The 16209-nt window shown below is 34.5% G+C and overlaps 2 protein-coding genes across 4 annotated transcripts; one reads left to right on the top strand and one right to left on the bottom strand.

The window, feature by feature from the left end:
• Positions 1 to 1444: 1444 nt before the first annotated feature.
• LOC140983035 (actin-7-like) lies at positions 1445 to 4269 on the top strand. The gene is made up of 5 exons (XM_073449906.1): positions 1445 to 1625; positions 2499 to 2569; positions 2680 to 3073; positions 3151 to 3764; positions 3917 to 4269. Exons 2-5 carry the CDS (start codon positions 2510 to 2512, stop codon positions 3980 to 3982), a joined length of 1134 nt encoding a protein of 377 aa, XP_073306007.1. The 5' UTR covers positions 1445 to 1625; positions 2499 to 2509; the 3' UTR covers positions 3983 to 4269.
• Positions 4270 to 4903: 634 nt separating this feature from the next.
• Positions 4904 to 15044, bottom strand: LOC140983660 (uncharacterized). Of its 3 annotated transcripts, none has more exons than XM_073450799.1 (8): positions 14857 to 15044; positions 14261 to 14669; positions 13323 to 13401; positions 7979 to 8127; positions 6702 to 6825; positions 6274 to 6459; positions 5940 to 6011; positions 4904 to 5836 (listed from the first exon to the last, which is right to left on the bottom strand). In XM_073450799.1, the coding sequence occupies exons 2-8, from the start codon at positions 14650 to 14652 to the stop codon at positions 5015 to 5017; spliced, it is 1824 nt and encodes a 607-aa protein (XP_073306900.1). In that variant the 5' UTR covers positions 14653 to 14669; positions 14857 to 15044; the 3' UTR covers positions 4904 to 5014. The 3 variants fall into 3 exon arrangements, with proteins under 3 accessions (XP_073306900.1, XP_073306901.1, XP_073306899.1); XM_073450800.1 differs by having other exon boundaries at positions 14895 to 15044; XM_073450798.1 differs by having other exon boundaries at positions 14261 to 15043.
• Positions 15045 to 16209: the final 1165 nt, after the last annotated feature.

Here is a 16209-nt window from a genome sequence, read left to right as displayed (position 1 = left end):
TAACAATTACAAAGTAGTAGCCATTAATGTTTTTTTAAATTCGAAATCTCGTCTTTATAAAATCTTGTACCAACGTAATATTTGACAGAGTAGAGTAAAGCAGAGCAGAACAAGCTGGCCCGCCATTTGGGCATGTTACACCTATTTGGTTAGGCAAAGTAGACAACTTAATAGATCCAATTCATTTTGACTACTCAAACGTAATTAATGTATTTTGCTCATAAAATATACGCAAGAAGGCAATCTATTTATAGAATATTAAATTGATAGATCAACACGCAACTCTAATTGGCATAAAGTATAAACACATATACTTTACTAAATAGTGAATGATTCCAAAGTTTTTTTTTTAAAAAAATACATAATTTTATCATCTTATCACAAATTGGCACATCAATGATATAGTATAAACTGACAAATATAATAATTAAAATAAATTCGTGAACAGTGTAATAAATAAGCGTATTTTATCAAAATAAATTTTTTTAAAAAATCGATGGAATACAAAAATTTGAAGTTCTCGTTGCTACTTTGTCGGGATCTGAATTTAATTACACCTGCCTTAGGGATCATGAGTGTAATTTAGTGCAAAATCGAATATCGACAAGCTTCTCATGTTTCATTCAGGTCGCCAGATATTTTGGGAATGTAAAACCGGAAAAGAAAATGGGGGGAATGTTTTGAGAAATTATTTCATTTTATAAAAATAAAAGGTATTATTTTATTTGATATTATCGTTTCAATATGAGGTTATATACAATATTTAAATGATAAACATGTAAAATTAATTCATTAAAATAAAAATTTATTAAAAACGATATAGGATGAGAAGAACTATTTATTTTTAGTATACCATCACTACTGTATTCGATTACTCGGACTAATTTTGACACCCCTTAAGACATTATTTGTCACCGATAACATATAAAAAATCTTGTGAGACAGTTTCATGAGTTAATTTTATGAGAAGAATATTTTATTTGAGTCACCGTTAAAAAATATTACTTTTTATTGTAAAAATAGTTAAAATTGACACGTTTCACCAATAAAAATCTACGAGACCGTCTATCAAAACAGTTACTCATTTTTTAATTGTATTTCAGGGCAACTTCCAATTTATGGGGCCAAAATTAATGGGATTAAGGCAATCTATTTATACCTTTGAAAGTAATAAAAAATAATTAATAATAAGCTTATTATTATTATTATTATTATTATTATTATTATTATTATTATTAACCCAAGATATTTTACGAATAGTGTGGAAAAGGAGGTAAAAATAATTAAAAGAATGTTCAAGAACCGGGACACTTGTAATTAAATAAAATATATTTTTGGATTTGGATAATAATAAAAATGTATTAAATTTTAGTTATTATCAATAAATTTCTTATCAAATTTCTTACCATCTGTCAAATTTCATTTGCATTTAATTCCAATGTCATTTAATTTCCACAACGCGTTTGACGGAGAGTATACAGATATCACCTTTCATCTCTATCTCTCTCACAATCAAACATTCTCATAATTTCCAACTTGTAGTGCACCCATTTACTAATAAAAAGCTCAACTTCCGCTCGCTTTTGTACTGTAAAGCTGAAACAGTTCATTTTCATCAATCAGAGGTGAGTTCAGATCTCCATCTTCCAATTATTTGTTTCTACTGTTTAGATTTACTGTTCTTTAGTTTCGTTTTTGTTTCTCTGAATTTCTGCCATTGTGAGGTGTAGTTCATGATTACGGAAAAAGGGTTCAGCTAAAGATCCGATCTGTGTGGATATTTGTATGTTGTTGATAAGTTACTTGTATGTCGTTGTTGGATTTTAATCGGTTAAAGCATGAATTTTTTGTTTTCGATTTGGAGGATGTTGGATAAGAATTCTTCTTCATGTACCACGTACATACTGTGAAAAAGGTTGAGCTTCGAGAAGGAATGGGTGAGATTATATTTTGATAATGTAGAGTTTGACGTAAAATGAATGGATCATTTCTTTATGTTTATTTGTGATGGTTATGTGCACTGTATTTGGTAATCAATTATCAAAACTAACTAATAGTTACCGTAGATAATCATCTTACCATTGGAATTCATTGAGAAACCTGGTTAGGAAATTTAGAAAACCAAAAGGACATTGTGGGATTATGCCTAAATTTTACTTTTGTAATAAGAGAATATTTTACCTGTTGTCAATGGTAGTGCAAATGAGAATAATTTTTAAATAAAATACCAAAAAGCGCCTATGAAGAACTTTTTAGCATATAATGTCTTTTTAAGGCATCATTCCCAGCATAGAAGTTCTATGCTAGAACTGTCATTTTGGTTATGATATTCATTTGAAAAATTCCTACCTGAATTTTTCAATGAGCTTTAAGAGTAACATGGTCCTCTACTGGAATTATGTCTCGGCAAACTGTGCTATTTTAGCTTCTTAAGTGGGAGAAACTCTTTTCGCATTCATTCTTTGTCCGGAAATCTGATGCTTTTTATTTCTGTAAAGGATAATACAGTATGGCTGAAGCAGAGGATGTTCAACCCCTTGTTGTTGATAATGGTACCGGGATGGTCAAGGTGAGCTGTAAGATTTTTGCCTCTTGCGTATCGTTCCTGTTTTATAGGTGGGGTATTTAATATTTGGTTTATTGATTAATGTCTCTCAATTTGTTCCTTCTGTCCTACAGGCTGGATTTGCTGGGGATGATGCTCCAAGGGCCGTTTTCCCTAGTATAGTTGGCCGTCCTCGGCATACAGGAGTCATGGTTGGGATGGGGCAAAAGGATGCGTATGTCGGGGATGAAGCTCAGTCTAAAAGAGGTATTCTCACCTTGAAGTACCCAATTGAGCATGGTATAGTTAGTAACTGGGACGACATGGAGAAGATTTGGCACCACACATTCTACAATGAGCTCCGTGTTTCTCCTGAAGAGCACCCCGTTCTGCTGACGGAGGCACCTCTCAACCCCAAGGCAAATAGAGAGAAAATGACTCAAATTATGTTTGAGACTTTCAATGTACCGGCCATGTATGTTGCTATCCAGGCTGTCCTTTCACTATATGCTAGTGGCCGTACAACTGGTATGGTGTATGCCATTGATCTGAAAGTGATGTGACTATTTGAAGTACACAAAATTATTAAAATGTTCTTTGAACAGGTATAGTACTTGATTCTGGTGATGGGGTGAGCCACACTGTTCCCATTTATGAGGGGTATGCGCTACCTCATGCTATTCTGCGGTTGGATCTTGCTGGTCGTGACCTCACTGATTATCTCATGAAAATTCTGACTGAAAGAGGTTACATGTTTACCACCACAGCAGAACGGGAAATTGTGCGCGACGTCAAGGAGAAGCTTGCATATGTGGCACTTGATTTCGAACAAGAATTGGAAACTGCTAAGAATACCTCTTCTGTAGAAAAGAATTACGAGCTTCCAGATGGACAAGTGATCACCATTGCTGCCGAGAGGTTCCGCTGCCCTGAAGTCTTGTTCCAGCCATCATTGATAGGAATGGAAGCTGCAGGAATTCATGAAACGACATATAATTCCATTATGAAATGTGATGTGGATATCAGGAAGGATCTATATGGAAATATCGTGCTCAGCGGTGGATCAACTATGTTCCCGGGTATTGCAGATCGCATGAGTAAGGAAATAACAGCTCTTGCTCCTAGCAGCATGAAGATTAAGGTTGTCGCACCTCCTGAGAGGAAGTATAGTGTCTGGATAGGAGGATCTATCCTTGCTTCCCTCAGTACTTTCCAACAGGTGACTGTTTTTTTTAAAAAAATTCCCGTTTATTTTTACCATAACTTAATTCTCATATGTTAAAATTCTTGGATCCTCCCTTGCATATATTGAATATGTACATGATATAACTATCATGTTTACTTAGTTTTCAAATTTTCTTTCTCTTGTAGATGTGGATCTCAAAAGGGGAGTACGATGAATCAGGTCCTGCAATCGTTCACAGGAAGTGTTTCTAAGCTGGTGAGTCTGGTTGTTGCAGTGTTGCTTATTTCGTTGAGTGAGTCATTTCTTTTATGTTTCTTGTTTTGATTCGTAGCGTGGGTTGGCTTGCAGTTTGAAAATAATGAGGAAGTGATTTATAAGGTTTTAGTGTGTGTTGGTATGTCAGTAGTAATATTATTTATTTTTTCTTTTCATTTATTATTATTTTTTGCTTGTAAAATCGTTGCTGTAATATTTGGCTGGCATTGAACTGCTATCTAGCTTTGAAACCATCTTATATTGGAAGGGGAGATTTGTGGCAGCAGCCGTGTCGATTTTTTTCCCTTTTTTGGTTTTTTTTTTTTTAAAAAACTTAATATTTACTAGCTATAAAAGTAGTTTTTTTTTTATTATTAAAAAATAATGCTCCAGTCACATTTCCCAAAATGGAAAAAACTTACATTTTAAATATTCAAGAAACTCCCCTTGCATCAATTTTGGAAATATTCAGAGAGTGACCAATTGAAAGAAAAATAAAAAAGAAAATTTCAGTGGATCAGTCTGTCATGAATTTAGTGACGTCCGATGTAGTGTCGAGAACCCCACCGGCGCCATTATGCTTTGTCCAAGTTTGTGTAAGAAAGTCTTAATGGCATCCATTGTGAGAAAGATTGAAATATATATATTTTCAAATTTTATATATAATATTTTGAAATTTCAAGTTTTCGAACTTCTTACTCGATTCACACACACACACACACACACACACACACCCACACCCACATCAATTTCTATCCTAAAAAATAGAACGCCGAAGAGGGGGCACGGCAAAGTGCTATCTCCTATATGAAATTCTGCGTTTACAGTATAGGATAGGGAAAGTGATTATCCCCAGGCCTGAACGCAATCGGTAGCCATCTTGCTCGGTCCCGCTTGCTTGTAGATTTAGATACTAAATTATCCATTCCACAAAAATCCAAATAAACAATGTAATTTGTATCACATGAAAAGTCAAGAGTCGAACCCAATGTTATGGATATTTAGAAAAAATAATAATAATGAGTTAATCATACGATGCTAGGGGCATCCCCATCCCAATAGCAAATAGCACGCTGCCACCGAGTTCTGATGCAATCAACCAAGGGTGCATGTTGAGCCTTAGATGTTTCAGCTGAGACATCTACCCCACTGGATGCAGCTGTGGTTGAATCAGAAGCCACTGGTACAACTGCCCAGAATTCCTCCTGTGTCCACCTTGGGGGAACTGAAACGCGCAGTTTCGTAAGCCTTGGCCTTTGTATAGGAATTTCACTTCCCAACGATTCCTCGATATCATTCCCAGAAGATTTTGCAATCCCATTGAAATGGTAAAGATCAAAGACCTTCTCACCAAATGAACCACCTGAATATTTAATGCCTCCTAGAGTCTTGTCTAAATCAAGAAGAGCCTGCCTAAACTCGCTCCAAACTATGAAACCTGTACTACAAAGATGGTTAACTTTTTCAGGGGGGAAGTTGATGCCGGTTTCCTTGATGACACAACGAAAGCCTTCAACATTTATGAATCCGCCTCCTCCACTTTGATCTTGGGCATCAAAAGCTCTCCGGATCTGTGTTTCTCGGTTTTCAAGTTCATTCTCCTCCTGCACTTTGGAGTCCAGAGCGAACAACACCGTGTAATGGGATTCGCTTCCAATGACCCATATTGGCCAACGGGGGCATTTCAGGTACTGACCAACCTTGCAAAAGTCAAATGACTCTAACAGGGTGAGGAAACCGACTTCCACTGCTGTGGAGATACCCTTAACAAACATGCCACCTCCTAAATCAATATTCCCATTGAACACATTAGCAACCGCCCTTCCAGAAAGTAAAAGGTTTACGATTTCCTATTTGAGAAATAGAAAGTTAGACATCAAATTTGCGGTAACCGAGCAAACTCACTCTCACAGTTTCCTCACACATAACAAAATTTTATTGATCTGTGGTCACCTGTGATGCATGCCCAAATGGGGACGTGACTAACGGTTGACTTGGGTCATCCCTGTCCCCTAAAACATTGTCCTGATGGAAAAATAGGTATAAAAAATGTATTATACTTAAGAAAAAGAAAGATTAAAAGGGTGAATAGAATTCTACAATAATGTGAATGCTAGGACTATATAGGTGCAAAAATTGTTTATCTAAACTTGGTGCTTTATCCTTTAAAGATAAAATTAATCACATTTCTTGTGAATGAGGTTCCACTTTCATTCCGTCAAGGATTTATTTCCAAAGCATGAATTAACAAGACAAAAAGATGATCTGATTTAATTGAAAAGCATACCAATCCTCGGGACAATAGAGCAGATATTAAAAAGAGCAGTGTTCCCATACGACTCCGAAACATGGGAAGCATAGCTTCCATGTATTGAAATGCACTCTCCCGTGAAGTAGCTGTGTTGACTCTGAGTACCTTGTGCAAATCATAACCAGATTCAACAGAAAGACCTTCAAGTACTTTTGCAATCACCTGCATAACCAGTTAATAATAATAAAGTGCAAGAAAAGAAAATCATAAAGAGAAATAGTACTACAAAATCAATACAACTTCATGTCCGCCACCTTTATCATGATCAGTAAAATAGAAGTGTACCAGTATAAAACTTAATTGGCGATTTGATTCTCAACAAAGCCTTCAGGTTAAGGTGCAATAATGAAGGTATCCAAGTTTAAAAAATGTTAAAAAAATTGAGGCAAAATAACTAATGGCACCTCATCCTGTGGTACATCCATGGACTCCACAAAATCACCATCAAGAATACCCAGGGATGCTATTACAGCTCGTTCATTACTTCCACATAGAAACAGTATCTCGTTCATGCTCCTCACCAAGGCTCTGGTTAAAAGCAGGAACTTTTACTTTCAGTAAGTATAAGAGGAACTAATCATTTAAGATCTAAAATAAAATTGGCAGGTTCCATTCTCTGAACAACCACAAACAAACAGGTAAGTTATAGTTTCGATAATTCTGCTAGATCTGTTACTTCTAAACTTCAACTCATACATGATTGCACATTGTACAGAACTTTGTAATGTAATGTACATCTTCTTTGAAGTACAATTATTTATTAGAAGTCACAATTATATTTTAACTAAAATAATAATTAAAAAAAACAACTAAAAATTAGCGACACCACAAAGGATTGCCGAAAAGGTTGCATTTGCCAGTAACAATCTTACATCAGCAAAATGAGATTCTAGTTCCAAATACCATAAATTCGATGATGAATCTCGCATAGAAATTGCTAGAAAATTTTCAAGAATCACCCAGGAACACAAGGATTTTAAAGCATCAAACACTGAAACATAAACTGGTCGAGATCATTGCTGCAAACAGAAGCCAATCAAGCATGATTCCAAGAAATACGCAGAGAAAAAATAATAGCCTAATCACTTATTAACCTCTTTGTAAAATTCCAGCAATCATTATATTGCTGGTATCTAATAAGAATTATATGATAAGTGTTATAGTACAATCAGGATAATGTTAGATCTGTTTATGGCATACTAGAAACAGTGGTTTCTTGGTAGCTTTATTCATGAATATTCCAATTCACTAACATTAAAGTGGACAACAAAATACCATATATTTTACCAATTTATGAGTAGCAACAACAGAAATGCATCAGATGAACTTAAAAGTATGGCTGTCCACAAGAAAACACATGACATACATGTAAAATATAATGTCCCTGTCACGAACTATTATGTAAAAATACCTTTGATGTTGAAGAAGAGGACCACCCTCTACAGGAATCAGCCACAGACAGCAGTTACATAACTTATTGCAAAGAACACTCTAAGTAATACATTAGACACCGTAAGGAATTCAAAATTGAAAATTAAACACCTAGAGGTTTGTGTACAAGAAAATTAGTTGCTTCTTCTTCCTTCCTTTGTATTTTATCTTTAAGTTCCGACGCTGTAACTAAGGTTAAGTCATCACATAAAGAAAACACCATTAAGATATATAAAGAAATATTCATGACCTTGATTTTTCTTCCTCGGAGATATGATAGAAAATATCTGCTGCCACAGATTCACTGTTGGAAACTCTTCTTTTAGCCGAATCTTCAAACATGTTTGGCACATCACCTGATTCCTCAGGATCAAATAGAAGATATTTAAGTACAAATGCCTGCACAGTCAAGAGGTTATGTTGTTAGCATAATAACTTGAGATGAATACATGCACTTAATCAGGAGGAAACAAACTTCTTTTTAATTCAGACAAACCATGGGATGAGTGGAAATATATGCAATAAAAAAGAAAAGAAAGAAAGAAATAAGCTGACACTTGATTTCATATAGAACTCTGTCCTGAAACCCTAAATAATTACTACTAATTCGAAACCTACTGATGACAAGAGTCTGAGATGATAATTAGATCAATAAACCCTTAAATGTAGAAAACTGAGCACGTGTTTCCACATCCTCTCTCCAACTCTAAGACCATTTTTGCGCTGAGACTACATGCATCGCTCTTTCCAATTGTTTTATCATACATAACTCGCTTCATTTGCTTATGCACCAGATTTACTGAAAGAAAATTTCATTACTCCTTGGTTGCAAATGAGAATTCAGAAAAGGGAAAAAAATCAAAAGCATGTAGACATTTTAGCCAAAGTAAGAACAAATTACAGCATCATTTCCCTAGCTTGTGCTCCACATAGATGACCATGATAATAAAGTTTCATGGCAATGGACAATCTTTATGTTACCAGTATAAATGCTTGCTAGCATGCTTGCTCCTATGGAGTATTATTAGCAAATAACTCACATTGTTTGTACCTTGACAATATGTAAGAGAGAAAGAACTAGATTGCAACAAAATTAGAGAAAAGAAAAAAAACAAGAATTTGTTTGAGACAATTTTATGCAAAACTACTTTTTTTAACCTTAGTTTTCATTCCATTGGTAGAATCTATCATTTGATGGAAAAAAAAAACACTTTCTTGAAAGATTCAAATTTGAGTTTGGCATTGGTTTTTGACACGGTTAACTGTCAAAAACCAAATAATGAACCATGCATACATCATTGAAGTTAAAAAATAATTGTATATAGAAACAAGAAGGTGAAATAGAAATGTATTTATGCAGCAGAAACAAAAATTAAGGCAAAAACACATTTTCATTCGTAGATGTTTAATAGGGCTTCTGGAAAAGGAAACCAAATATCAAATCACACATATATCATTGAAGTCTCAAAAATATTTCAATCATAAGTTTGAAAACTTCCATGATTAAATGTGAAACAAATTCATGGAGTCACACGATATGTTTGGTTTTATTTATGATGTTTATGGAAAATATTTCCTGGAAATATCTTTTTAAAAGTTGAGTCAGATAACGTGATATACCATCCCCATGAAAACCCAAAAAAGGAAGGAAAAAAAACACCTGCATTATGTTAATGGTCCTTTGGGCTAATTACATTAGGTCCCCCAACAAAAAGTCTAAAAGACATAAAACCATATAAAAAATATTAATGGGCTAATATATCTTTCATTCTTTAAGATAAAGCACATTTAACCCTTGTGTTAAAAAAACTCAAGCACATTTATCACATTTGAAAGAGGTTTTATATCTGATTTTTAAATGTAATTAATTTTACGCATGAGGTTTTTTGCTGTTTTGAGTTTTTGCAGGATGTACTGATGCAATTTGTCGTGGTCCTTTACGCCCTATTTTTAAAAAATGAGACATAAAAACCCCTACATACTAAATACACACCAATAGATAAAAATACTTGCCTAAGTTTGTGTACATAAAATTTGATGTGACCGGGTGAAAATGGGTGTGAGATGCGTGGGTAATTTCACCGGGTCGGGTTGTGAAAATGATGAGGAATGAGAGCCTAGAGAGATGTGTTCAAACCAAAGGCTTCTTCTTCCGCGAAAGACCAGTAGTGATTTGTAAACACGAAGATAACCACGTGAATGGGCGCCGGAGGAATGTCCGTCGTAGCCGCTCCGATGCTAAAGTCAGCAAGTGGGTGAGGAAAAAACCATATAGCAAAGAGAAATGCTTTGGAAATGGTGTGTATTTTTTAGAGTAAAAGGATGTGGGCAAGATATATATGTGTGAATGAATGTTTAAAATTTGAGCAAACCTGATATTTATAGCAAGAAATTCAATGATGACCTTCAGTGCCCACTAGTTAATTATGGCAAGATGGTTGCCCATACTCTACTTTCTGACATCAACTTCTCTGACACGTCAAATCCACGTGTTTTGACAGTAATGATTACCACGGTAAGGTATCACATACTTGTGCACTCGAGTGTGATGCTACTATCGATGTAACCCGGGTAGAAAGCCATCACCCGGGAACTTGTCTGGAAGCTCGGGCTTTTGGTAGCCCGAGGTATATGCCCGGCTGCTAGTAGCCCGGGGAGATGATGTCTCGGACAGTCATTTGCCCGGCTACTGGTAGCCCGAGGTATATGCTCGATTGCTAGTAGCCAGATGATGTCTCGGGCATATATTTGCCCGGCTATTTGTCGGATTAGCCCAAAACTTCTCATAACCTGATCCATGACCCAGGATCACCTTATACCCATGACCCGGGCCTCCCCGGGGGTATCACCAAAATTAAACATAGAATGTATTTTATGCATCAATTTAAAAAACGAAGGGGTTAAAACGATATTGATTTAATACATGAGTTTTGCGCTTGTTTAGATTTTCACAACGGTGGTATATGACATTTTCCAGAAAACGCAAGCCTTTTAATTTCAGTATGAACATTATAAAATTTTAATTTTTCTTTAATAAAATAAAATATTGAAAATTTTAAAATATTTTTTAGAAGATCTGAAATTTTCATGTGAAACGACCATAAACTCATTTATTTCCCCCATTAGAAAATTAATGCATTCAGTCTTAAATTTATTATTGTAACCATTATTTGGCTCGAAACAATTAAAATCATTCAAAAATTAAATATGTTTTTTACGCTTAAGCTCTAAAGCCTGTAAAGCTTAATGCTTGGCCCAATGTTTGCTGTGCTTCATGCTAAAACCTTGGCAAAATTATGTTAAAAATTAATTTTTTTTTTCCTAAAATATTGCCTCATATTTCTACCACTATCTCTCATATTGAAATTGAAGTATTATTGAATTGTTTATCTTGAAACTTTGATAAATCGCTCACCTTGCGTATGGTGTATCCGAAATGAGAATCACCAAAAGCAAGTAAAACGTCTAGAAGATAACCTTGCACTTGGTGGATCCAAAATGTTCAACTTTCTCTATGATTGTGCCACAAAATGGTAAACGAACAAAGATCAACAGATAGATAAAATACATGACAGGTTGAACTTACTATCGTTTCATTCTAATTTCCTGACTGGGCAAATAATGGTCTCCAAAAAGAAGTATGTCTATCAATTTATCTCACATAACATCAAGCACGGGCACGATGATGAACATAGTAAGCCCATTTGATGGTGACCCGAACGACGTCCGTCCACAAATTGCTTGCACTTGCAAAGAATTCTATAGAAAGGTTTTGAAATTAAAGATAGAATATTGCACGGAGATGACATAGATTAGGCCTATGCAAGCTCAAACATTAATAGAAGATCGACCACCAGATAAATTACCTTAATAGGTGAAAATTTTATAAGTTGGATGAGCAAGAACCAAAACTACAGAGTCTAGATTGAGTGTAGAATCGCACATTGGGCTTGTGAGTTACTTTGTTTGACAATCCAAGAAGAACTTGTGATCAAATGCCATTACGACAATGAGCCGGTAATATATATCGCACTCAATCCCGAGTTCTTAACCAATATGACAAAACAAAACGGGGCCTAATTGGCATGCCAAATGTTGCAACTTAATCATTCTTGGTTCATGCGATTGACATAGGCATCACCAATATCTTCTTCATCGTGCGGTTGGTTCGAATGACCACCGTATTCAGATTAGATATATCTCTCGTTTGTTGTTTTGTCTTAAGTTGAAATAAATGAGGTTATGGGTCTCTCTTTATTTCACAAGTGTGTTTTGTTCGAGTATTATCTCCATGTTTTTTGGTCAACATAGCCATTTTTCTGGCAACCCCTGTGTTGCAAGTCTCCATTCTCTTGATTCATTGATTTCCATGTTGATCGTAGATGTTTGTACCATTGAGAAATTCAATGAATTTTCCATTCTTAAGTCTCGTTCTTTGTTCTCATATAAGTGCTTCGATAGAATCTTCTTTTTTAAAAAAATAAATCCATTTCTATTGATTAGAAAATAATAACGGATATGAGAAGAGAACTAGACCAAAAGCATCCAATAACTAAGATACAAATCAAAGAAGACCACAAAATGCACTAGATGAATACAACCATATATCATTACTTGACATGATCGATATCGCACAGACCTCTGACGTGATTGGAATACATATTCTCTGAAAATAAGTGAAATCATCTTTCTTCGAAGGCTTCATCTGCTAAGGCATCCGCAATGGAGTTCTCTTCTTGGTAAATGAGAGAGATTGATTGGAAATTCAAGGAAAATGGACCGAATTTTAGTTACAATGTGATTTAATTCCTATTCAGACTGATCGGATTTGATGAAGAACAACGAACAACGAACAAAGCGAGTTTGATTCGAGGGAAAGTGGCAAGCAATCGTATTGTTGGCAAAGTTCCAATTCTATCATAACAGCCATCAATCCAGCCTTAAGATTTGATTTGGTACCAACGTAATCTTGAAATGCCAAGATAGCCCCCTCTATGATCACAAATGACACAACCAACTGAATATTTCCCTGGATTACTGCGAGAGCAGCCATCCGCGTTAAGTTTAAATGAGCCATGATGTGGTTTCAAGTTTAAATGAGCTGTGACGTGGTTTCAAGTTTAAATGAGCCATGATGTGGTTTGATCCACTTAATCACAGTCATGCGAGTAACTCTTTCCATATTAAGTGAGAATTTTAATTATGAGATTGATCACTTATACTATAGTAGGTTTGTTGCTTTATGTTATTAATGAAATACTCACTTAAGAAAATGTCATTGAGCAAAATTATTGTGTGCATTTCTAGAATATAGGCATTTTCTACAAGGACAATCCACCAAAATTAATAGGGAAACTAGTCAAGTCATACAATGATACAGGGGTGCTTATTTAACTATCTTACAGGCAGCAAAGCATTTATTATATATACATGTTCACAAACCAAGGAAAAACTGGGCAGCTCTGACTGGATGACAACAAATGAAAATATAATATATACAATTGTATTGGAAAAGTGCTTTAGAATCAAGTTTTGTTCGGGAGGAAAAATAAGAACAAATATAAAAGGTGTAAAGGAAGATAGCAAAATTTTACTTGTATCGCTGCTAAGACGCCACAGGGGCCACCCTCATACTGCACTAATCCCACAGAAGTTTTCGGTTCAGCACTAAACCTGCAAAGGAAGTATCACACCACATTATTAAGAGATATTTAAGAACAAAAGCTCGGTGTTTGCCAAAGAGCCAACAAACTATTAACACCACTCTATATCATATGCAATCAGTGTGCAAAAATATTCTAGAAAGAGATGAAAATTAAATGGCAGTCTCTTTTTTTTTAAAGGAGCAATCTTAAAATGCCGGTAAATCGGATTCTCATTTATACTACCTGCATACGTCAATGAACGAAAAGATCTCTGAAGGGTATTTCCAGGGCAAATCTTTTTTAACTTCTCATACGCCTTCCAAATATAACAAATAGCTTTACTAGAGAAAGTCCCTTCCAAATCGTTTTTCTCGAGGGCCTTCATCTTATTATCACAAACCATTGTAAAACCACTAACATAGTAACACAAGATAAAAGAAGTCTGTCGACACAGCAATATCATCATTATCCTCGATCTAAAAGTTATATGACCTTTGGGTGCATTTCTCATTTACAACTTCAAGGTTTAGTTTTTTTAGCACCAAATTGTACAACCTCTCAAATCAATGACAAATAACTCATGCTCTATCAGGGAATGGTAAAATATTCACAGAATTGATCAGTAGTAAACCAGAAAAATAAAAGTTAACCGTCACCGTCAAGAGAGTAACCATCGACCGTACTCGACAGCCACATGACAAGATATACCATAAAAGTTTCTAAAAGAAAGTTTTCTCTTCCATACTAATGATTCTAATAATCCAATCCACCTGAGAGAAAATAGAAGTTTGTCCGACTTTCCCTGTAATACCTCATTAAACAATTTATAAACACAAATTCAATTCCTAATAGCACAAAATTTGCACTTTAGAATGTAAAAAAAATACCTGATGCCCTGATTGGTCCACTGTGAAAGAACATCTTTAGCGACTCTGTTCCCAAAAGTCATCAAGAAGATCTTGTTAGCGTCCGCCATTGATAGCATCATCCCTGGACCTCCACTTTTTACCTCAGATTCCTCCAATTTGACACTTTTACCTTTTCTATCAACTTCTGATTCACCAGTTCCCACATTCTTCGCATCAATATTGGCAACCAACGTTGGCTTCTCCTCCTCCTCCGCAGAAGCCCCTAATTCCCCCTGCAACAGCCGATTATCTGTCTCTAAGAATTCCTCCCCAGACGCCACCATCACCCCACCCGCATCAGTAGTGTCCATCGGCTTGCTCCTCTTTGGCTCAGGTGACTCACTCTGTTGCATGCTCATGTCCAACGCCATCTTCTTATTCTCCCCTTCTTGACCCGCCATTGACAAATATGCAAATCAAACAAATCCAATCCTCAAACTGAAAATTCAAGTTCCCAGTTGACCAAAAAAAAAACTTTCAATGGTCGAACTTTAGTTCGGAACTGTATACATTTGTATATTATATATATACAAAACAAATAATTAGACCAGCCACAATAAATGCTGCAGATTTACAAGACACCAAGAAATCAAATAATTCTGTACATATATACATAATCTGATATGCAGAATCACCAAAGGTGATAGGGTTTTAAAAACAGGAATTAGTAACGGCAAACTTTCCAGGCGGACGAGGGAAAACAAAAAACGACGTGGTTTCAATCTCGCTGGCAATTAAGTTCCAGAAGTGACCAAGATTTTAGAGTGTTATTGCCATCGGGTAGAGGGCAATATAGGAATTTCAGGTTTGGTTGTTTCTTGAAAGGAGGTATCTGTTTTTAATGCTGACGTTAAAGTTAAGGTAGTTGAAAGATTCTCGTCCCATTTGGAGGGCAAAACTATATTTTTTTAAAAAAAATATAATTTAGTTAAACAATTTACAATAGATTATATTGGTAGATAGTAATAATTATAGTAATAATTATAAAATATATTTAATAAATAACATTAATATTACTATAATCTGAGTCTTAATTATTTGTATACTTCAAACAAGAAATGCAGTAAAAGTAAGAAATCAAATTTATATTTTGTGTATAATGAAACCAACTACTTCAAATCTATGCAAAATCTAGATTTTGTAAATCATTTTGTTTAATGATGATATATACGGCAAAACTTGTTCTAATAATTTCCTTCTAATTTTATTTGGGTAAAAATTATAGGCTCTGTTTGGAACTTTGGATATATATTTTAAAAACTTTTTGTATTTTAAATGTGAAAAACTTGAAGTATGTGTTTTATAAAAAAATTTATGTTCTCCAATTATATTTTAAAGAATATTTGAGATGTGTTTTTTGATTTTTTTATAACTTTTAAAATATTTTAACAGTAATTTTTTTATAAAATAGTTGAAAAAATAAATATTTATTCTTAAAACAAATTTTGAAACCTTTTATAATTTTTTTGTAAAAAAAAACTTTTATAAAAACGTTTTATAAGTATTTATCCGAACTAAACTTAAAATTTGACAAATAGATACATTTTTTAAAGAGTAGATCTTTTGTGAGACAGTCTCACGAATCTTTATCTGTGAGACGAGTCAATTCTACCGATATTCACAATAAAAAGTAATACTCTTAGCATAAAAAATAATATTTTTTCATGGATGACCCAAATAAGATATATGTCTTACAAAACACGACTCGTGAGACCGTTTAACACAAGTTTTTGTATATTTTAAAATATACATCTTACAGTAACTGAATTTTTTTAAGTTCTCGTTAGTCTTTTGTTTAATAATTAATTTTAAAAAAAACAGTTTATGTAGTTTAGAAAATAATTTCAGAAATATATAAATGTCAATGTTCAGCTTGATATTACGATATAATTAGTTCATTTTGTATATATGGATAAAAGACTTGTTAC

This window comes from Primulina huaijiensis, chromosome 8 (assembly GCF_012295235.1).
Source record: "Primulina huaijiensis isolate GDHJ02 chromosome 8, ASM1229523v2, whole genome shotgun sequence".
In the NCBI taxonomy this organism is placed as follows: domain Eukaryota; kingdom Viridiplantae; phylum Streptophyta; class Magnoliopsida; order Lamiales; family Gesneriaceae; genus Primulina; species Primulina huaijiensis.
This window is presented reverse-complemented; position numbering and strand designations above follow the sequence as displayed.

Coding starts and splice junctions, on each gene's coding strand:
- LOC140983035 (XM_073449906.1), top strand. CDS start 2,510: ATGGCTGAAGCAGAGGATGTTCAACCCCTTGTTGTTGATAATGGTACC. Junction 2,570..2,679: donor ATGGTACCGGGATGGTCAAG/GTGAGCTGTAAG, acceptor TCTGTCCTACAG/GCTGGATTTGCTGGGGATGA. Junction 3,765..3,916: donor CCCTCAGTACTTTCCAACAG/GTGACTGTTTTT, acceptor TTTCTCTTGTAG/ATGTGGATCTCAAAAGGGGA.
- LOC140983660 (XM_073450798.1), bottom strand. CDS start 14,682: ATGGCGGGTCAAGAAGGGGAGAATAAGAAGATGGCGTTGGACATGAGC. Junction 8,128..13,322: donor GCGTCTTAGCAGCGATACAA/GTAAAATTTTGC, acceptor TTGACTGTGCAG/GCATTTGTACTTAAATATCT. Junction 5,837..5,939: donor CATTTGGGCATGCATCACAG/GTGACCACAGAT, acceptor TTTCTCAAATAG/GAAATCGTAAACCTTTTACT.